The sequence below is a fragment of the Dreissena polymorpha genome, chromosome 4 (genome assembly GCF_020536995.1).
Source record: "Dreissena polymorpha isolate Duluth1 chromosome 4, UMN_Dpol_1.0, whole genome shotgun sequence".
Classification (NCBI taxonomy): domain Eukaryota; kingdom Metazoa; phylum Mollusca; class Bivalvia; order Myida; family Dreissenidae; genus Dreissena; species Dreissena polymorpha.
In genome coordinates this window covers 13,161,601-13,185,559 of record NC_068358.1, presented here as the reverse complement: position 1 = coordinate 13,185,559, position 23,959 = coordinate 13,161,601, and the positions used below count along the sequence as shown (strand labels likewise).

The window sequence follows — 23,959 nt, the reverse complement described above, 5'->3', positions numbered from 1 at the left end:
ACCGGGAGATAAGAAATATTCAACAGTATCAAAGGTTGCAATTGTTACAATGTACGATCGGGAGATCGAATCTTGTTAGGGACGAGTTCGAAGTGACACTATCTTTCTTTTAAAACAGAGTCAATAGAAAAAGAGTTCTGCAAAGCAATGGACACCGTCGAGCCGAAAAGCATTTTTTAAGCGAAAATAACAACAAGAAATTGTGACAGTATTTTGGAAAACCAGACTTACAAAGATTTGTTCACAAAAAAGCGTCTTTATGTATTGGGTGAATAAATGATTTTTTACATTTTGACGATTGAACTTTATAGCTCTAGAAATGACATAAATGTATTTGTTTAAACAAAAGAAAAAAGTTTCTTTTCGGCTGGGATCGAACCAGTTACCTCTGTGAGAGCCGCGATCTGAGAAAACCGGGCTTAATGCATAAAGTGTCGTACCAGGTTAGCCTGTGCAGTCCGTACAGGATAATCAGGGGAAAACTTTCCGCCTTGACTGGTGTTTTGCTTAAACGAAACTTCATTTAAACGAAAAATTCAATAAAGCGCAAAGTGTCGTTACAGGTTAGAATGCGGTAAACATTCTTGCATTAAGCCCCGTTTTCAACGAATGAAGAATATGCGTCTATGCAACTTTAACAACATAAGTATTATCTTCTACGCATTGTTACATGCAACTGTGAACAGATCACTTACTCTATATAAACAGACTTGCATGTATGGACATTTTAAAAATAATTCAATCAATCAGGTGGTAAGCAGTTCATTTTGCTCAAGTCCAGAAAGTTCCCAACGAACACATTTTATTATGCGCACATATGCAAGACCAAACAAACGTTTTACTCTACCATTATGAAAACACTCTTTGTATCATTAAAATGTATCAATATATGAAGATATATCTGTTACTTTGGGGTTGTTGTTTGATTTTTAAAATACACGGAATTCATTGATGAAAAATGTATAAGAAATTATATGTAAAACCTTATTCACGATCACTAACTAGTTAACAACATTCTTGTCTCTAAATTCCCCCTGGTCACAATGAGAGAGGGTCGGCCAAACACTTCTCTTTGATTTCCATACCCCACCCACTCGGCAATTAGGCAATTCCTGCTCAACGTGGTTTAATTATAAAATCCGCTACCTAGCAGTATGATCTTCAAACCAACCACGACACGAAAAGCGTTTTAATAAGGCGGAGGACGCGATAAACATCCTCAGAAGGCGGGGCTTATCAGCACGAGAAAATGCAAGCCAGATGTTCATTGGTAGGCGGCATATTTCAAACGCAACCCGCTGGTCCCATGGGGTGTCAAGAGATCAGCACATAGGCTTGAAATAAGTGTGTTTATGTTAGAAGCGATGAGTTCCGTTTCGATCTGTCGGCATGTTTGTTGAATATATAATAATAGTTGCAAAGTATGGGTTGATGTGCTAATGAGATAAATCAATTATGCACTTGTACATTTAATATAATGCTTTTATCTGTGACACATTTCAGGTGTAATAAAATTAAAATATACTTTATTTAACATTGACAAAGAATATTTTTAATAATATTATCGTGATATTGTGGCAGGGGACGTGTTTACCTAATGACGTCACAATGATGATGACAGCGGACTTTAGAAGTTGCAGATTCGATACGAACATGCAGTTTAGCGCGACCGGAAGCGGAGCGCCGGAAGTGTTCGAGAACGCGCGTTATTTCACGGAACTCTCGTACAACAGCCCTCACGGAGGCAGGGATTATTTCTCGGGTTCCGCCGCGCCTTATCAGCGATACCCGAGTAGAGTATTTCCAGACCACTACCAATACACGGGGAATTCTAGCACTACAACACCGCCCAGCTTTTACAGTACACAAAACGCAGATTACAATCATCAGAATAACAGCAGAAGTGGCAAAGTGCTCTCTCAAGGCTCGCCGTCTGAGAGTCACCAGAAACAGTCGAAACATACCGGAATAAAGGAGGACGCGGACGATAAAACAAGGACCGTTAAACCGAGCATGTCGCCCGACACGAAGGATGTGAAGTGTTCCGAACATTGCAGTTCCAACGATGAGGAGTTGGATATCAAACACGACAGTCCGATGTCGTCTTGTGGCAGTTCTTTAAAGGACGAAATATCCGACAAAAGCGGTGATGATGTGAACTCCGCGGACGACACTGGGGATGAACACTTGACTCACGTTCTGGCTCCCGGGTACCACGGAGAAAATAGGCGGTGCCTACTATGGGCTTGCAAGGCCTGTAAACGTAAAAGTGTTCAAATTGACCGCCGTAAGGCCGCGACGATGCGGGAGCGCCGTCGGCTTAGGAAAGTGAATGAAGCTTTCGAGGTTCTCAAGAAACGGACGTGCCCGAACCCCAACCAAAGACTTCCCAAGGTGGAAATTCTACGGAACGCGATTGAATATATCGAGAGTTTGGAGGACATGTTAGCCGGCAATCGTCTGGTGAGACCTGATGACCATCTCAACGAATCTGGGTCAAATAACGGCTCAGATTATATGGTACGTTATGCATGGTAACATTATGTACTTTAATAGCCACAATACAGATGTGACGGATGAAAGAGACCATAGATTATTGAAAGATACGTAAAAATATAAGCTTTTTTCAATCGAACATACTGATATTTTATAATGGTATAATCTGACCAATATTAAATAATATCAATATCAAAAGTTCTGATTGCATCATCGGCATAAAGTGTAAAATAAAAGACTTTATAGCCATAGTTTATGTGTAAATAGAGGGCAGTGTATATACACACATAAATCTATATAATATGTGCGTGGTATGTGTTTAATTTACAATTTAATTTATAATTCAAAATTTGCCTCGACCTGTAAAATGTATTAGCAGTTCAAATAAGAAAATATAAATATGCTGAATAATCATTTTAAATGGAATTAAATCAAATAGTTGAGATAACACATATATGACTTAAATTATTAACATGTCATTTACCAAATATTTGAATTCTTTCATCGTAAAAAATCACACCTGCAGACTGTGACTTATCTCTAACTTTATTTCTTCAATTATTTCACCATCGGAGTTTTATTGCACCGTCTCATAATAAATTAACCAGAGTTTACGAAATAAAATGTTATCACTTTCTCGATTGCCGCGAAGCGAAATCAAGAATTGTTTTCCAGTCTTTAGTCGTGGCAACAAGATCTGTTTGACACTCGAAACATATACAATTCTTGCGATAACCTTCTATCAATTTTATATTAACCGTGATAACTTTATCATTTCTAAGTATGACCCGATTTACATCAAACATGACATTTGTGTCTAAGCTCGGTTTTCGAGATTTCGAGGCCTTCGAAATGTTAAATAGTATTCATATAAGTTCATTGTTGTTTTTATTGCACACCAAAGGTGCCTACTCCAACATAACTATACCATACTCGCCGATTAATAATATGAACCTTCGTATTTGCTTCATTTTTTTCTAATTGTTTTCCCTAGCTTTGCTTAATGCATAAATCAATCGGAATTATGCTGCAATATTTGACTAAGCGCTATTTATATTTCACAAAATCGTGCTATTTTATTTGACATCCTTTGATGTAGTCGTCGTTTTCCATACTCAAGGAATGTAATGAGCATAGGTGTTCTCAACCAAGCAAGCACGTTTTAGCTGCAGATGTTGAAAAATATGATGTTTTTAGCCTCGCTCTGGGAAAGGGGGGTTTGATGAATGTGCATTAAGTGTTGCCCAACATTAATCAGGGACGACCCTTTCCCGCTTATATGCTATTTTTCGTATATTCGCCATACTGTGGACCTTCAGACGGTCGTATTCGGTCCACAGCCAATGTCGAATACTGCCTTATTCAGTCCGATAACAAGGTCCATATGACTTAACCCATTTATGCCCAGTGGACTCTCCCATCCTTCTAAATTGGATCAATTTATTTCCAAAAGTAGGGGTGTCTGGATTTAGAATATTTCTTACAGAAATTTCTTTAAGCAAACAGCGCAGACCCAGATGAGACGCCGCATCATGCGGCGTCTCATCTGGGTCTACGCTGTTTGCAATGTCCTTTTTTCAGGACGCTAGGCATGAATGGGTTAATTGGTTAAAAGCATAATAGTACATAACCGGTGTATATGATCAAACCAAATAATAGTGCTATCATGGTATTTATTTCTCTCTTAAAAAGGATTCCATACACACATACTCAAACATAACTCAATTTCTACAATAGTTTAGAGTAATTTAATGTCATTGTGTTTTTTTATGGAACCGTTTCATTTCTTCGCTTGTTTACTTCTTTCAAGAAACGTTGCTATCAGTCCCGACTGTATAAATCAGTTAACGCCGCGGAGATAACATAATCCGAAAATAACAGATTTTAAATTCAATTTTAATTGCTTCTTTATTCTCCAGCGCCGTTATTATCCCTTCTAAACGACCATAATTATGTATGAATAATATCCTTTCGAATTAGGCACCAAGCAATTTCCCAAATACCCATTTTTTTATTTGCTAGTAATAACGACGACTAAAAATAACCCCGCTCCTGAGAAATTCACAACTAATGTTTTATAATTTCTGGAATATATTTCCGCATCGTTTCCAACTTGTGAACTTGTACTGTGAGAAAACGTACCGAATTCCATAGCGACCGTTCTCTTTATTAATTCCCAAGTGTCGAAACAGCGCGTACATCGCTTTATACTCAGCCCCAAGACCCTTGTTAGCGAGCGAAATAATCAACATGTGTTCGTAATTAAATGCTTATACATAAATCCGCAAAATACATGCATGGATCCGCCATGTTCTAAAGTTAAACATTCGTATTATTTTAACACGTCGCTTTGACCTGCGATAAATAAAACATGTTAGCGATTACGGGCACGACTTTAATTGCAGTCTGACATTTTTTCTCATCAATGCTCAAGCATTATCGGAGCAAATAACCGAGCAAGATTATTATCTATATTACCAAATTACCTGGAAAGTTTTTGTTCGTGCCGGTCACTTTGGCGGGAACGCTTGTATTGCCGACCACAAAGGTCAGAATTGGTACAATCTTATTGCACCAGTACCAACTGACATTTTTTCTACGCGATGTGAAATTCTCCATATGACACCATGTGGCACAAATAATGGCCTACACAATTACAACAACCTAATTACGAGCGGGTTTTTGTTGCAAACGCTATGCCCTTATCAAACTCTGGATTACATCTTGTAGCTTGCGCTGTCTACGGAGCAAGAAAAAACATCATTTTGAAAAAAAGGCTGACTACATTTAGTGGTGTAGTTCGACTTCAGAAAGTTGTCTCGCGCTAACCAAACACCACGAGTCTCCAGTACGAGTCGCTGACACAATATTATTATGTTTAGCGATAACTTGCCGTCAAAACCTCGGTTAATTATGATGTCAAAATAATCGCAGGAATCGCAGCAGAATTAAGAGAAAAAACAGCCAACCCTAACGAAACGTAATGCCTCAATTCCGCATTACGAGATCTCATTAAGAATGCATTATGCAGTTTGCTGGATAAACACCACGGACCCTATCGCGAGGTGGCGCTGACGCAGGGCAATGGAACCGGACCGTGGGTCATTTAGACAACGATACGGTCATTTCTGGTAGATTTGTTTCAGTTCGGTGATTGAGGAGAGGTCCCCGTTGGGCATTGCTTATCAGCCACGGCCGTCAACGCGTCGATCCGGGCATGATGTATTCGATTTGACGAGTTAATTAAGTGACCGATACAGTTTTATTGAAATGAAATGAACTGATAGTGGACTTGCAATTCTAGCAGCGTGTAAGTTATAGTTCTGTCCAATACCGTGAAGGTTTTTTCGAAAAGGGAAAACTATTATCATGATAAATACAATATAAAACTGTAACATTTACAGCAACAATGACGGCAAACATGTTATGAACTATCAATGACAACACGGAGCGTTTATTGACCTCATCTAGAGTCCGTGATGACAAGAAGATGTGTATAGTGTGGAATCGTATTCCTTTCATCCGATGCAATTAACAGAAAAAAAGTATATACATACAATGTGTGTGAAATAACATTGAAGGGTTATGTATATGAACTGACTCGATACATAACTATAAAACACACATACAAACTATACTTTTCTTTTCACATTATTTTAAAATGTATAGTCTTTTACAACGTTGTTTTCATCAATGTGCTTCGTGTTAGAAAATGGCAAAAACGTTTCTCTACTTAACTCACGCAGAATACTTTGATGATACTTTAAAAGCCATAAACTGATTGTATATCCTGGAAGCCTTTGGCATTAAAACCTTCTAAATTGTCGTTTTTTAAACAAGAAGCATATTCCAGCTATTAAAATCCTGCTATTTTTCGACGCTACATTTGTTATGAGTGAAACGTGTTTCTCAGAATGCTTTTGTTTGAGCAATATCACTTTGAATTTCCACTTATCACCACGAAGCTTCCGACATAAAAAATGTCGTTACTTTAAACCGGATTTCATTCATTTAAATATTAAACATGTAGATACAATATCAGGCGAAAACAGTTGGTCTGTTCCCGCTAACCCATTCGCTGAATAACCATTCGTATGCTTGTTTAAAAAAGAACATTGAGTGGACATACAAAATGTGTTCGCTTATTGCAACGTTTACTTCGAAAATATACAGCGATAATTGTCAGCTTACAAGAAAGTTTTTTTTTTCAATAAAATAAGTTCAGTTAGCATTTTATTTTGTCATCTTCTTTCTGAGTATATCACTCTCTGTACACACTTTAGTTTTACTGCCAAATACTGCTAACCGTGTTTACACTGACGGCACTGTGCTCTCTCTATATATCTTTATATTTCTAAAGATTAAAGCTTTTTTTTAGTAAAACCATATTCACTTCAAACAAGATTCAGATATTTTAAGATCGAACTTCGTTTTAATTCATATTTTAATAACATGATAAATTTACTTGAATACCTATGCAAACAATTATCTCCTAATAAAGTAGCATCCTCGTGTCTCTGACGGCTAGCCAAATGTATGCTAAGGTTCTCAAGCAACCAACGATATCTTAAACTCGCGATTTTCTTGGTGAACATCCGATGACAAATTCCGACTTAAAGCATTAGCGTTTTCTTATAAACAATACACAACAATATTTCTTGCATAGCTGCAAAGATTGGAAGGAAAATGTTTTGGATACTGTCATGTTACATTTATACACATTTAGCGGCCCAGACAGGAGATTAGATTCCAGGGGCAGGGCTTATCCATTCGGGAGCTCGTCTGATAAGCCACCGCCGAAACCTGAGACCATTTGATAGCTCTTGATCATAACAATTAATCGGCTATCTTTCGCCCGTGGGTGGTGGGGTAATTACATTTGTCATCTAGTATATTCGGACGCCCTCGCCTGTTAACGTCAGCTACTTGTTAATGGAAGTGTCAAAATGTGGTTTATAAATAGGTCATATGTAGGGAGATACGTTTATAAACAACGACAGCGGCATTAGAATCTTGAAATGATAAAGAAACCAGAACAGTTCTTGCAATTAGTATAATTAAATTTTTTCTTGTACCATTAATCTATCTAGAACTATCATCTATAATTCCTAGACTTAAAATATAAAATTGAAGCATTTTCGAAAACACGTTCAATCGAGCAGGAATCACACTCTCTCTGCTTCAATCATATATAAATACTAAACAACACAGGAAAACAATCCTTTGGTCTCTTGGTTACCCGACATTCAGCCCTCAAAAATATAGTTGACAAAATCCTGACGGTGAGGTCACTTTAATGTTTACATAAGGTAATAATTATACATGTGCTCGTTTTATATTTACCTTTCTAGTGTGTGATTCGGTCTATCCGTATAAAGCTGATTTTCTACGTTTTGATGTTTAAGATTTATTGATGACTAGTATTTCATACTTTTAATTTTACTGTATATATCGATGAGATTTCGGTGAATCGGCGTTATGGTTTTTTTCCTCCAAATCGATCTGTCCAAAATATCATCCCTGATAATTACTTAAATGGACATAATATATAAATGAATATTTTATTGCTTATTTTATGAATGCGTTGGCGATTGTCTGAAAATTTGTATATGTGATATTTTTAATCGGAACCTAAACAAATGTTCCAAAATAATGTCTTAAAATATCGCCCTCAGGTTCCTGTATTCCAATAATATTATAACGCAATTAATAAAACCGTCTTTGATAATTTAGCGTATACGAATGGCCTCTATTAGACAATAGTTATAAACTATTAAATTATAATTATAATTTCATGAACGTATGCTATATTAGTATCGAAGCTACGGCCATGTTGACGATCATGTCTTGAATTATTCCATAATCTGTGTTTTTCATTGTTGCGTTCAAATATGTGAAATTAACCCATTTATGCCTAGCGTCCTGAAAAAAGGACATTGCAAACAGCGTATACCCAGATGAGACGCCGCATAATGCGGCGTCTCATCTGGGTCTGCGCTGTTTGCTTAAATGATTTTCTTTATGAAATATTCTAAATATAGAAATAAATATACTTGACACCCCTAATTTTGGAAATAAATTGATCCAATTTAGGAGGATGGGAGAGTCCACTGGACATAAATGGGTTAAAGGTTTATATGCATGAGCATATTTTTATGTGCTTCACACGTTAACAAAAATATGTTTGTGAACCATTAATTTAAAAAGAAAATTGCGAACATCTCATCATAGCGACCTTTCGCAAAATGGACTAATCTACGAGTTTTAATAATAAATATGGCATATATCAATGTCTTACTCATAAAAGAGGTATAATTAAAAAGCAATTACGTCCCACCAACCTCTTCGTATTTACAGACAACGCATGTCTTTGATCGTTTACCTCCTACGAACTAACCTTCCTCTAATAATGCATATGCACTTTGGATGCCTCGCACAGCTCTGTATCATACGAAATTAAAGACATATCAGTTCTTCTACTCATGACCAGCACACTTCATCAAAATATCATCCACCTCAAAGGCAGTGTTTTTCTTAAGAGGCAACTGAATGGTGAAGGTTTGTTTCAATACATGATCGACATTTGATTATTCTTTCTGGACGCGAATCGAGTTGGCCTCCACGAAGAACGCTCCTGGGAGGTGTTTGTGTAAAACAGCGTTATGCTCATGGCTAAACCGGTTGGCAAACATCTGGAGAGATTATTCACATATGTGCTTGCGTGATTTAATGTTTAAACATATTGTTAGCAAGATTATATCTCGAAGCTCGGCGCGACAACGTGACTTTGCGAGGAATCATCCGAGGTTGGACACGACGCCTGCATACATGTGTGTAATGTAAAGTTAGACGCTAACTTGTACTTGACAGTGTGTGCGAGCTCTTCTAGTTCTCGGAATTTTTTCTTAATTTAATGGTGAATTGTATATTTAATTAGTACAGCAATTCATATATTGATGTAGTTAAACAAAGAAATGTCATAATGTGGACTTATCAATGTGGCGTTATAAGTTGTTATTATTACCGAGAGCAAAACGTTCCTGCAGTATTTGCCATTAAAATTAAAGAATTATAATGACCTGCTTTCTTTATAAGCAACGAGATGATATACATAAAAAACATACGTATTTTTTATTGTTTATTTCTTTTTATTTCTTTCAGAATTATAGTCGCTTACTATCAAATAACGTAGGCCGTCGTACCCAGAGTTTCCAATCTGTACAAACGATGATCAGATGTCAAGGACGTGCAAAAGCCGTCATTGACTACGTTTAGATTCTGAAAATGAAATTGCTGAAACTGTTTAATATTTCAAGGAAGACAACGCATGATTATGTTCTTGTTCTTTATTGTCCCCTACCGGTTTCACCGGAGGGGACTTATGGTTCGTGCTCCGCCTTTCTGTCTGTCTGTCCATCCGTCCGTCCGTCCGTCCGTCACACTCTTCTGGATCCTGCGATAACTTTGAAAGTTCTTAATATTTTTTCATAAAACTTGGAACATGGATAGATGGCAATATGGACATTATGCACGTCATTTCATTTTGTTCCTACGTCAAAAAGTGTGGTTGCTATGGCAACCAAAAGAAAAACAATATTAACAAATCTGAAAATGGTGGAATTTCTGACAATGGTGGAGCCGGTAGGGGACCATATTGCTTGACAATAGCCTTGTTAAGTAATGTTTCTATTGCAAAGTTACCAAGTCATATCCTTACAAAAAATCAAAAAGAAAAGCACTGTTTACAAGAAGACGTTTTACACAAACCCGGAAGAATATAAATGAAATATTTAACATAAACCACTGCATCTGTTTTAGTCTTTCTTGGAACAAATATTTAATCGAATTCTATTCCATTCAACCTCCAATAAACCATCCTTAAGGGCCATTAAATCCCCGTATGGGACATAAAGCCCCGTTAATGTGTAACGGGTCAGCACCCACGTCGTGATAGTGCCCTTTGCGCCCCTTTAAACAATATGAGAGCCCCTTTCATTGGGTGCTAATGAACCTCGTTTATAATGTTTATTTTAAGGTCTCGACCGGCTCGCTAGGCATGTAAAATCGGCATGAACTGTCGACACATCAATGCGAAGCGACGACGTTTCGGAATTGTGAAATATTTAGGTGGTAATTCACTCGCTTTGATCTGCAATTTTGATTCCAGAAATGAAAGAGGTCGTAAACTTTTGAACTGGATTGTTCAGTTTATAAGTGTGACCGAAGTGACAAAAAACGTCCACTGAAGTAACAAGCAGGAAATCTAATTATTCGAACAGTGTTGATCATCCATGTACTAAACGTCAATGTTTGCTTTGGTTTTGTACCGTTATTTCTTGAGAATTAGACTTTTGCGAGAATCGTTATGAAGTTTAATTATCTCAGGCATTTGAAAGTTATGTTTAAACAATTAACATTAGCGGCGCATCAGTCAAATAGCGTTTCTTTGATCTCGAGCCGGGATTCGAGTAAAACGCTTCTATTTGAAGAGGTTTTCCGATAAAATCTTAATTGTCATTAAGAATTGGATTCGCATGTAAATGATGTTAAAATGCCATTCTGTTAGAAAAGTCGGTTGCATATAACCGACTTTTCTTCAGATTTTGAAAACTCACCAATTACTATCATAATTGAAATCAGACTTATAATTTATGATCCGCTAACGTAGAAGGTTCACTTTATAACAGTGCGTTCAAATATTAATTGAAAGTGTGGAACTTTGTTCTCAATATTAAAGCAACTCAAAATATAACCATGATTGAAACATAACAAATGGAGTCGCCAAATAGAAATGAGTCGCGTTCTGAGAAAACGGGGCTTAATGCATGTGCGTAAAGTGTCATCCCAGTTTACCCTTTGGAGTCCACACAGGCTAATCAGGGACGACACTTTCCGCCTTAACTGGATTTTCGTGTAGAAGAGACTTCCTGTTAACGAAAAATACCATAAAAGCGGAAAGTGTCGTCCTTAATTAGCGTGTGCGGACTGCACAGGCTAATTTGGGATGTCACTTTACGCACATGCATTAAGCTCCGTTTTTTTCAGAACGCGTCACATTAATGGTTAACATAAACATGATAATCACTCTTGGAAAACGGGGCTTACTTAATGCACGTGCATTGGGTGTTCGTGTGTTTAAGACTTTGTTTAACCCTTTGCATGCTGGGAAATTTGTCGTCTGCTATAATGTGGTCTGCTGAATTTCAAAAATTAGCATTTTCTTCGATTTTTTTCAAAGTATACTATCAGAATAGCAAACAGTTTGGATCCTGATGAGACGCCACGTTCTATGGCGTCTCATCTGGATCCAAATTGTTTGCAATGGCCTTCAAAATTTGGTTCCAGCACTGAATGAGTTAAACGAGCAATTGCATTTAAACGGAAGGTGTCGGTCGTCCTTGATAAGCGTGTGCGGACTCCATAGGATAATCTGGGATGACACTTAACTCATATGCATTACCTCCCGGTTGCCCAGAGCAAGGCTAAAAAGTTCAACCACATAAGTATTATAAGAAGGGACATTCGTATTGACATCCGTCAGTCTTCCACTAAAGGCAATGTACCATTTCACAACACAATACATGACGATATGTACTATATTAAATATTAACCCTGTTAACTTAAGAAACAATTGAAAATAAACATCGGAAAAAGCTTTTAATATATAAAAATAAAAATGATAAAACATCCAAAAGGCGAAGCTTTTTTATTTAAAAGGATTGAAGAATTTCCAATAAAATGTACACGACACAAATCGATATATTCAACACAGAAAAAAATAGTGTTACCGCATGGAAGTCACATAAAAACCTAAACCAAAATATGCATTTAAACCAGGGAAAAATGTATTATCATTGTTATCACTAGTTGACAATGTTACTGCATTACGTGGTGCATGTTTTTTCGGAGTTGGTAGACATTAACGTGTATAATTAACGTCAAGGGGGCGTTCTATCAACACCGGGACGGGGTATTAAGGCTCATCAGAGAATACTTCAAAGATAATTGGCTTTGAAGTAGGTATTGTGTTTTGGTTGTGAGAAAGATAAATCTTTGACTTTGTGTTTTTGTAGACGGTTGTAGGTTATATGACGCAACAAAATAATGGCAGATAGTATATCATCATGCATAAAAACGCACTGGTTTATTCTTTTTAATGTAAGAAATAAATTCTATAAACTTTTTTGAAGGACGAAACAATTTGCACTGAGGCGATACAATGAATTGACATAACGTCATCGAGGACAGCATAACATTTTGTTAGTATTTCTAATACTTAAAATAGAAATAATTAGTAATATAAATTAATGATTACACTAAAATAATAAAAATAAAATGAAATAATAGTAATAATAATAATAATTATAATAATAATATTAATATTAATAATAATAATAATAATAAGAAGAAGAAGAAGAATAAGAATAATAATAATAATAATAGTAATAATAATAAATTGCAGCAAGGAGCGATATATAAATTCGCTTTCCAATGGTTGTAAAATACAAGATAACAACAAATGGTTTGCCTTTTATGTCCGGCTTTATGCCATGTACTCTTACTACTGAAAATGAATATATGAATATACGTTAAAACACTCAATGGTGCCGTGTGAAGTTTCCGGCGTGAACGTGTGCAAAGTCACGTGTCTTAAAGTAACGACGTAAATATGACGAATGCAACGGACATATAACTAACAAAGAAATGACAAACCCATCGAGTATGATAAACAACCGGATCGTCTGACACTTCTTGACGTTTTATACCCAAGGAAAAGCAATGATGGTCGTTAAACTAATCGCCCACGTTTAAGGATAGTCTATCTTTCGAAGAATATATGACATTTAATTTGGGTTAGTCCGTTTAAAATTCCATTATTATATTTGTACAATGTTGCCCCATAAATTGATATGCTTTTTTTGTTCCTTTTCAGACGGTGAACAGTCCTCACTTCTATCCGGACAAACTGCACCATATGTCCGAACTGAACGGCTACAATTCACACCAGAATGGTGAGTATTAACATAATAATATAATTAACTTATTGAAGTGGTTATACAAAACGGTTACATACGGTTCTTTCAAACATCTTATTCCTGAAACATTATAGAAAGAAACTTTGATACTTATTTGTCACTAGTGCTTGTCATTTTGATCTTTGTAAGGACAGTAAATGTGTCAAGAAAATTTAACGGAGTAGCACAACATACACAATACGTATGGCCTGCCTTTAAATTTCACAAAGTTGATGCAGTTTTAAAGGGGCTAACCAATTTAAGGTTGCACCAAGCTGTAACTCATGCTGTTAGAAGCAACATTTTTATGTAATGGACGTTATAATCAATTTATTGTTTCACGTTTTTTTTAATGAAATTTAAAACAGACGTTCTTAACATTATCTACATCGTAAACACTCACATGATGACAAGAACAAAATACCTTTGCATCGATCACCAACGCATGGTCTAAGGATCTGAAATCAGAACGAGTCTAATATCTGCGCGGATGTTCAAGTTGTATAAATTATTAGAATCAGTACTACAAACAAACATAAGTTGTACAAGGACGGTTTTACATTGTGTCCTCGTCAATATAATCTTGATATGTCTTCTGAGAACCGTTGACCAGGAAACATAAGCTTAGTATGCATTCTGAAGTAGTATTGCGGCAGTTTTTGGTTATTTTGTTGCCAGTAATACAAATCTTGAACAATTGTCGACATAAAACAAATACATCTATGTGAAAAAACAACATATGGGATTCGGCTTGTTATAATTATATATGCAACTTCAGCAGACATGATGATTATACATATTATACAAAATCTTGGATATGAATCGCCTTTCTTTCGAAATAAATATGCATACCTAAAAAAACACGCAGTTAAATATAATAATATCCGTATTTTGGAATTTTACCAGCTATGGTGTTGAAATATCCTCCATATATAAAATATCGCGAATTACCACTCAAAGCACATGTACTTATGAATCTAAGTTTGCATTCTTAAAGCTCATGTCCATCGAAAATAATTTAACGCATACTAAATGGCATCAGCTTTCATTAAACAAAATGACGTTGAATTAACTAAGCATTATTTTGCTCCTAAGAAATGCATCAATTTATGTTTCTTTTCGTAAGTGCATAGCATTAATGGAAATATATTTTTAATTAAACGTGTGTTTAGTTGTAACGGTTAACTACTTTAATTTTAAATGATCAAGGTTATTTGCTTTATTTCGTTTGTAAATATATTCCTATAGGCATGCACCTTGTAATATATCTTGGAATATATTACTTATATTTATTTCCGCATTTTTGTTCAGTAATTGAATTATTATTTTGTGAAGACTATAACTAATTATTACTTGGTGATGTTGGAATATTTAAGGACGCATGTTATAATGTCCGTTAAAACTTGTGTAATGCGAATACCATAAGTTCTTTACCAAATTCTCATTTAGATCTGCTGGATATTTTGTAACTTATTTATACTTAAAACCTATTACACACGCGCGTAATATATTTTCAAGACCCTAAGTTCCTGGTGTACTTCATTTTTTGTGTAGTATTTGATTTATGCGTCCCGTTTTGGATTTGTTTTCATTTTCTATCTGCAAAGAGGCACATTTGAGGAAGATCGTGTTACACGTGCGTTATATCAATTCTGGTTTAAGTGTGCGTTTCGTATTTGAATTGTCTGTTCCAAGGCAGTGATCCTGATTTAATTCATTTTATGTTCATAGTTGTGTATACGTATAACGTTAAACACGTTGATATTAAGTGTATATTCACCTTGGTTTGGCATAGTTTTGCCTGTTGTAGTAGTAATAAATAATTTATTGATACAATTAAAATTATAATAAAATAAATGGTCGTATTTTTCCAAATATTACCCTGAATATGTAACGTATACAGGGGTGTCAAAGTTCAGGATTATTCCTGAATTCAGGATTTAGGCCCTCAAAAACTGCTTTTGATGTTGATATAAATTAGAGGATTTTTGTTCTGGTATTTAAAGATATTTTTCACAAAATGTCATTTTAAACATAAATTATTTAATTTGACATATTGTTAACACAGTTAACATAATTAAATGAATTATTAACCCTCTTTTGTCACTGGCCCCCCACATGCTAGGCTTATTTTCAGGATTTTAGATTTTGGCCAATTGACACCCCTGCGTATACTTACAAAACGCAAAGTCTCGACGTTACTACGTTTATTCCAGAACATAAATTATAAACATAATACTTAATCGCTTCCGTATTTAATGCTTCAAAATAAGAAGGGCGTAGTATGCATCAACATCTACAATAAAGCATTTAGATTATTTTATACTAACATGGATTATATGTAGAGTAAAACATTGTTTTGGTAATTTTCGTCTTTGATTCATTTAAGGGTAGCTATGCACGAGATAATTAATTATGCGCAATAAACTACACCGGGGATTAGCAAATCCGATCCACCTGGATTACGTTTAATGAAGGCTACATGTCACTATATAGAAATGTAAACGGGGTACTTAATTCCGCGTTATGGCACCGCAGCGTATAAAGAGTGGTTCTGTTTAGTAATAAAGGTATATTTTGTGGATAATTCCACCGGAATCATGCATAAAAAGCGGTATGTGCAAATATTCACAAGTATGTCATCGTGGTAAATTGCAAAACTGGTGCGTACGGTAATTATTTGAGGGGCCGGGAGTCATTAAACCCTAGACTACTTTAGTGGCTCGTTAAGTGGTTCCAGCGCTTTGATGCTGTGCTTAAAAATCTCATTCCGTGAGACTTAGTCATGTATTCATTTTATGTATTAGCCTGTTATTATAACATTCGTTTTATACACATTATATCATTAAAACTTCGCTGGTCATTCTTATTATCATAAATCAATATCAATCCAATGTAATATATCACATCAAATATTAATAAGTATTTGTACAAATTCTCTTACGACATAAAACATTACCTATTAAAATTAAAGAAAAATTATGGATACATAGTTTAATCATTTCTTTACTGATTCATTTATTATTGGAATTTTAAATCTTAAATCAAAAGGTTGTGCGTTGAAAAAGTATGTGTATTCTTTGTAAATAAACACAATAATATATAAGAATACAAAATATGCACCAATTTCTAATATAACATATTCTCAAATAAATTATATTCAACATGTTGGAACGGTGTCGAACGGTTCTTACAAAACAAAACACAAATAATCAAAACAAAATAAATATTAAAAAAAACACACGAAACAAACCAAACCAACAGAACAAAAATGCCAGTTTATTGCATTTTGTTTAATTCTTAAAAAAATGAATTCGGGAAGGTTTCGAACTCTTGATGCGGCCATTATACGACTATCTGTCATCGACGTCGGGGCAATTTGTAGATGCCAAGTGGTACGCCATGCAGATAGATGCGTGCGCATATGATAAGGAGGCGAGTCAGATGCATTTTGTTGGCCTTTGTAGACGCCGGTTGTTAAACATAAATGATCGACGACTGTTGAAAGTTTTATGTTCACCATGAACCGTAGCATCATCATTTATTTCCTGTTTTCGTATCGGTTGAACGGACAAAACATTTTCCTACATATTCTCACTTTGCAAAATCATATTTATATATATTTATATATATTTGCAGTTTTTGTGGGTCGGGGTATGGTGCATGACATTTTTTTTAAACATTTTGTCAATTATTTCCAAAAGCTTTTTAATCATTTTCTCATACTTTTTTCACGTCTTCGAGTTCTGTCTCCGGGCGTTATTATTATTATGTTTATTTTAAACACTGATTATACAAAAACGTTCGCACCGACTTATCTATTGCTAAAGTACCACTTTTATCCGAAATGTTGGTGCACCCTAGCGCAGGTATACTTATTAACACCAAGAAAGTGTATATATTTACTATTCGAACGAAGCTTATTACCCATTAACTAGACCATTGCTATCCACTTTCCTCACTAAATCTCGTATATCAGAGATGTGTGGGTATATAATTGGCATTATATATTTTTCGAGCACAAATTCACGGTGCATTGTGGTTAATAAATGGAACTCTATATCAAATTAGCGTTCTTCTCAGCGACAAGGCCTTTCTTACAGGAAGTGAAGTCTTGAATAACCTTTTTATAGTTTCGTTCATTCAGTTTAAACTACGAATTCAAACATAGTTTCCAAGTATTTTTTTATAGCATTGCATGCGTAAATGTACCAGTTTGTCAATTTAGCTCCATCATCATGTAACTTTTTCTAACACTCACTTCTGTGTATATTATTGAAATAGTATTTTGTCTCACATAAACCACCTAACTAGTGTGTAAAACAGCACAGGTAGTTTTTAACCCTTTGCATGCTAGGACATTTGTCGTCTGCTAAAATGTCGTCTGCTGAATTTCAAAAATTAGCATTTTTTTAATTCTTTTTTCAAAGAATACTATAAGAATAGCAAACAGTTTGGATCCTGATGAGACGCCACGTTCTGTGGCGTCTCATCTGGATCCAAAATGTTTGCAAAGGCCTTCAAAATTCGGTTCCAGCACTGAAAGAATTAATAAGTTAAATGTAATCATTCTAGCCAGAGTCAATGCTGATACTGTATTGAGGACTAAGAGTAAAATTACTACTATAATTTGTATTGCTCGTGAATAAAATGCTGAATGTATTTAAGACATGACAGAGCAGGAATTATTGAAAACTAGATTTTATAATGGAATAATAAGTATAATAAGACTAAACTTTAGGTTTCGCTTAAAACTAACGAATTGGGTTTCGCTTAAAATTAACAAATTGAAAACAGTTTTAGCAACGAATGTTCAGAAGGTGGTAATTACAATTGCAAATCAATTCATAATATAGAAAAAGGTTTCATTCAGGTATGCGTTAAATGATTATTTCTGTACAGCATGTTTGTACCTGATTTTAAATGCATTGAGGATATTTTATTATGATTTTCGTTTAAAATAATATAGGCCAGACAGCTTCAAAGATTTTTCAATTTGTATAGGTTTCGCCTTAGGTAAATAACATCCATAACGAAAACAAAACGAACATTGTCTACTACTTTCGATCTATTAAGGATATCGGGCCCATTTTGTGTAGTTAGTTTGTAAGTTTCCATATGATACACTCTCAGCAAAAGCTCTTTTATGTTGTGGGAAATTCACTTGAAATTCCCAAAACCTCTAGAGTGGATCGAATTAAGCATATTAGAATAACAGATACTTGCAATTTGCCATTTCCTATACGCTATCATCAAACGGGTGCTGTATAGCGTACAAGTTAACGATGATCATTGTGCGGTTGGTAAAACGGAAATGTATAGTAAAAACACACTATGAAATCACACACACTAAACAAAAACAGCTAAATATACGTATTGGGGTCACTGGCGAAAATGTTTAAAGTGAAAAAAGCAATATTAATGTATTCCTTGTTTCATATAATTTAGTTACATTTCCCAAGCTTAGTTAGTGTCTTGAATTTCATTTAAAAAAATCAAAATGGCAAACATTTTATAAAAAAGAGACAACATGAAACGTTTTCATTGTGATGTATGTGTGACACAAACAATTACGCCCATGTAGCAGCTAAGCCGATATTAGTCGGAAAGAAAATATTTTTGCAAATAAAGTTTATAATAATAAGTATGATTATGTATTTTAACGATTTATTTCATTGCTTTGGGACATTTCAATCATTCATCCATATTAATACCTATATTCAATTTAATTCATTATTTATATATTGCACATTTATATATGTTTGCTAGGTATCCAAATACTATCAGAAGGAAATTTCAGCTTTGAGTTAAACGCAATTATATCTAAAACTATGGACATAAAAAGTTAAACAATCGTGTGCATAAACCAACACGCAACACTGAAAACGACGAACAGACTATTTGTTAAAAATGTATAGATTTATTCCAGAGAACGTTAATCAAATATTATTATAGGACCGTGATCTGAATTGTAATGACCTATGATTGTGTGAACCTTACATATAAATGTTTAGAAATTTGGATAGAAATTCAGCTGTTAATATTGAATAACATTGCTGTAATAATATGATAACCTAAAAAGTGTATGAAAATATTAATAATGTCATCTTCTAATATTACCTACTGTGTTTTCTTATATTTGTAAGGTGAGTGCTTGATACGCCAAACAAACATGTATATGAGCCTAGCTATGCGAAAAGGGGGTTTAATGTATGAGCGTAAGTGTTGTCCCAGTTTATATGGGACAATACATTCCGCTTGTATTTTATTTTTCGTTTAAAGGAAGACCATTCTTGACAAAAATCCAGTTAAGGCAGAACATTTTGACCCCATTTACCTTTGCTGACTACACAGGCTAATCTGGGACGACACTTTACGCACATTCATTTAAAAACCCTTTTCACAGACCAATGCTCATGTGAGTAGTCTCGTTGTACCTTGCAAATGACGAACGTTATACAAACTAATATTCCCACGAGGCCATTGTCAGAGGAGTCTACGATATAATCATGTACAACACAGAGACACAACAATAGATAGTTCCCTAGTTACCCCGGCGATGAAATCTCTAACTGTGCATCATATTGCTTAACCCCAGGTGCCGATTCTTCAAACAAAAGCAGCGCCGCCTCTCGCCTTACCCCTGAAATAGGTCGCATTTTTCTCGCTCATGTGCTAATACCATTTCATTATTATGATGATAATTCTGATAAGAAAACCAGGAAGACGCTTATCATAATTAATTATGCAACGCACGTGCTTGCGTGAGTGAGATAGGGCTCGACATGACCCCTTAATTGGGCGCGTGAAATTGGCGTGAAATTTTATAGCCCCTCGAATACGATTCGGTTGCGTTGCTGTTATTCGGGCCATCTAGGCGACGCGCGTGAAAGCCACTCTGGAGTCCGAATACAGTTCTGACGTCAAGCAGATAAATCAGTGTACACGTGTGCACACGAACGATAGTTACGCATCTATAGAACTAAGAGTCTCCGAAGCTGAATCTTCTACAGCTTACGAGTTATATTTTAGGATCAGTATACTTTGTGGAAACACTCAAACGGGTTGCTGTACATAAATACAAACTAAATGAAAGATACAATCAAACGAACGATACTTAAGATTCAACGTGTTCTCATGATATGCTATATCCGGGCCTGGAAAGCAATTTTCCATGATATATTTAGACATTATATGAACAAATAATTTATTAATGTTTTCATGTAATTTCAGGTTACTTGGACCATGTTCATCATCAGACGCATCACCACCAACATCATCATCAACAGCAACAACAACAACACTCACAGGGTGGAAGCAACGTATCAAGTCTAGACTGTCTCTCGCTGATTGTCGAAAGCATCAGTGCCACTTCCGGATCTCCAATGATGACGTCACTTGCTCCAACAGAACGCCCTTTATAAAAAGTTACGTTTGTTCTACTAACTCGAGCTTTTTCTTGGATTAAACATCAAAGTGTGATAAAAAGTGGTGTGTCCTTATTTTATCTGTTGTGCAGTTGTTGAATTATATATTTAGTGACCAATTAACAAATCATTTTGCATTTATTATACTGAAAAAATGAACAGAAAATGCTTGAAGTATCGTCAATAATCATGTGATTTTATAAGTTTTGTATTAATAACGGTTTTATATTAATATTTATTAACACAATTTTCAAACCAATAAACGACAACGTTTACATGCAAAGACAGAGAGCATTTTTAACGTTTTATTTGAGTGTGAATAAACGCACGATGTGAAATGTCTGCCTGCAATGCGCTGTGAGTGGTGAAATGAAGAATTAAACACACGATGAAACCTAAACATACTCGCTTTTCAAACAATTATGTCGTCGTTATCAATAGTTCTGTTAGTAATGCATGTGTGCGATTGTTCATCAAGATTACACGTTTGGTCGCCCTCCTCCTTATAATCATCATTATCACCATCATCTTCCCAAATTATATCATCACAACCGTTATCAGTAGAATCACCAATATTATTATTATCTTTTAATTCTTATTCATAACCCTGATCCTCTTTGCTTTTGTCGTCCAGTTATTAATCTTCCTCCTTTTTGTTATCGTTATTCAATACATATGCATAACAATCCTTTCGTCTGTTTCAACCATTCATAATGTCTTTTTTTTTTTTAAACAACCGCAACAACAACATCCAGTTTATAATTTTCTATTTGTTCACACGGAACATCTGTATTCTTTTATTCTCGGCCCTTATGACAGTAACAAAGATCGCGATCTCGCGTTTTAATTGCACCTATCGAAAGAAATAGACTTCTATTAGAAATACAGTACCGTGGGAAACCCATGCTTAAGAAGGCATCATATCTTGGAAACAAGCTACCCGAGAATAGAAGAAAGAGATTAATTAAAATCTTAACAGCAACATAGATGCTGTGTGAGGCATTTTTTGTTTGCAGTTTTTGCTCTTCTTGTATTGGAAACAAGCAATTATTCTTATATTGAACATGGTTATGCTCATTGCTTGTAAATACACAGTTTATATGTATTAAAGATCAAGCATGTAATTCGTTATTTCTGACAATTAATCCATATGAAAATTAATCATTATATACTGTACGTATGCTGTAGACTACTGTGTTTCTTTTTGTTCTTTCTTCTTCTTCTTTAAAGCCGACTTTTATTCTATGCAAATCACAATCTGACACTGCCCATATTGAAACCAATATTGTTAACTTAAGTCGCGACTTACGTACTTGATTCTGTGCTTAACCCATTTATGCCTAGTGGACTGTCCTATCCTTTTCAATTGGATCAATTTATTAAAAAAATTAGGGATGTCTAGTATACTTTATATTTCTATATTTAGAATATTTCTTACAGACATTACTTGAAGCAAACAGCGCAGACACAGATGAGACGCCACATCATGCGGCGTCTCATCTGGGTCCACGCTGTTTGCAAATGCCTTTTTTCTAGACGCTAGGCATAAATGGGTTAAATCCAGTAGAAAAACACGTAAAAAATAACCAACGGACGTACAGGTACTGTGTCATTAGATCTACATATAACATGCATTCGACAAAAACGCTTATGAATTAAAACCGCAATTGAAGCAATATTGTAATTTAAATTATTGTACTTTGAACCAGCTACCAATCTGTAATATAAGACGATGAATCGCTTATTGTCGGGGTGGGGGCAGGGTCCAGGTGGAATACGGGGCGAGGAACGAATGGCGACAGGGCATATGTCATTATATGGGCTTTATCCCGGCTTCACTGAAATATATTTTAACAGAATTTGCAAGTGACAAGTTATTGTTGGCGAGCTATACCATATTTGTGTTCCATATAAATTGTATTTCAAATGTACCGTTATTTATATTACATATTGTACTTTTTGTAACAATGTGTTTCACCGTGTATGTTTCTTGTCATGTTGTGCTACGTTTATTCTTATTTTATACATTTGTACATATGCTATTTATAATTACTAATAAAACACGGAAATCTTTTTTGAAATGTGTTTTTTAAAGTTTGTTTTTTTTCAATAAAAGAAAATGTTACGGTAGATCGAAAAAGTTATCAATACAAAATAGTAACAACGGTTTCAACAATAGATAACTTGTGCAAATAAGACATCGATTATTTTTTTAACAAATCTCTTTTATGAGTATATTTATGCATTTGTTGAAACTTAAAAACAAAACCTGTGTTTTCATAAAACGTAACCCATTGTTCAAGTAAAATAGAAAAAGAGCACAAGAACGCATAAGATATACTTAAGTGAAAATCTCGGGTGAGACTTTCAATAGATAAACATGTTAGTTGATCTTTCATGTTGTATTTTACACCAGTAGCGGGAACTTGGGTCGGAATTACCGATGTGCGATCAAAACAAGCAACATTTCTCTATATTTAATATTAAAACTAGAATTTATTCTATTGACATCGTGCCCATAGCTCTAAAGAGAAAATTACATGAAAAAGCACACACAAACAGAAAAAAGTAACCCTCAACTGGACTCAAACCACGGACCCCTTGAGTAAAAGTCCAACGCTTAGACCACTCGGCCATCCGTGCTCATACAATGAGTGATGTATTTTATATAAGCAATCCTCGTAGTGTCACACAATAGAACGACAATAACATAACTCTCCATATTATTCAATCGTTTCGCGTTATTATTTTCAGGTTTTTAAATCGTCAAAAGATGCCTTAAAAGGATATTTTAAGGCATGGTAAATGTTCAGTATAACTGTTTCTTTTCAAATATCATCACTACAACGAAAATGTGCGAATATGAAACATTTTTTTGTAATTGTTACGATTAACCTTAACGTGAAAAGGCCCATTCAAACCACAAAATGACATCATATTTGTATGTGTGTTCTCTACACAGTGGACAACAGAACTCTACACTAAGATTATCCCATGGAGCGTAACGTACACATATAAAAT

General features: G+C 35.0%; 1 protein-coding gene across 1 annotated transcript; it reads left to right on the top strand.

Annotated features, from left to right (window-relative positions):
- Positions 1–1,653: 1,653 nt before the first annotated feature.
- Positions 1,654–20,935, top strand: LOC127878236 (myogenic factor 6-like). The gene is made up of 3 exons (XM_052424756.1): positions 1,654–2,520; positions 13,430–13,508; positions 20,745–20,935. The coding sequence occupies exons 1-3, from the start codon at positions 1,654–1,656 to the stop codon at positions 20,933–20,935; spliced, it is 1,137 nt and encodes a 378-aa protein (XP_052280716.1).
- Positions 20,936–23,959: the final 3,024 nt, after the last annotated feature.

What these genes read in the sequence shown, in the direction of transcription:
- LOC127878236 (XM_052424756.1), top strand. Translation starts at nt 1,654, where the DNA reads ATGCAGTTTAGCGCGACCGGAAGCGGAGCGCCGGAAGTGTTCGAGAAC. An exon ending in ATAACGGCTCAGATTATATG is followed by an intron (nt 2,521 to 13,429) that starts GTACGTTATGCA and finishes GTTCCTTTTCAG; the next exon opens with ACGGTGAACAGTCCTCACTT. An exon ending in CTACAATTCACACCAGAATG is followed by an intron (nt 13,509 to 20,744) that starts GTGAGTATTAAC and finishes ATGTAATTTCAG; the next exon opens with GTTACTTGGACCATGTTCAT.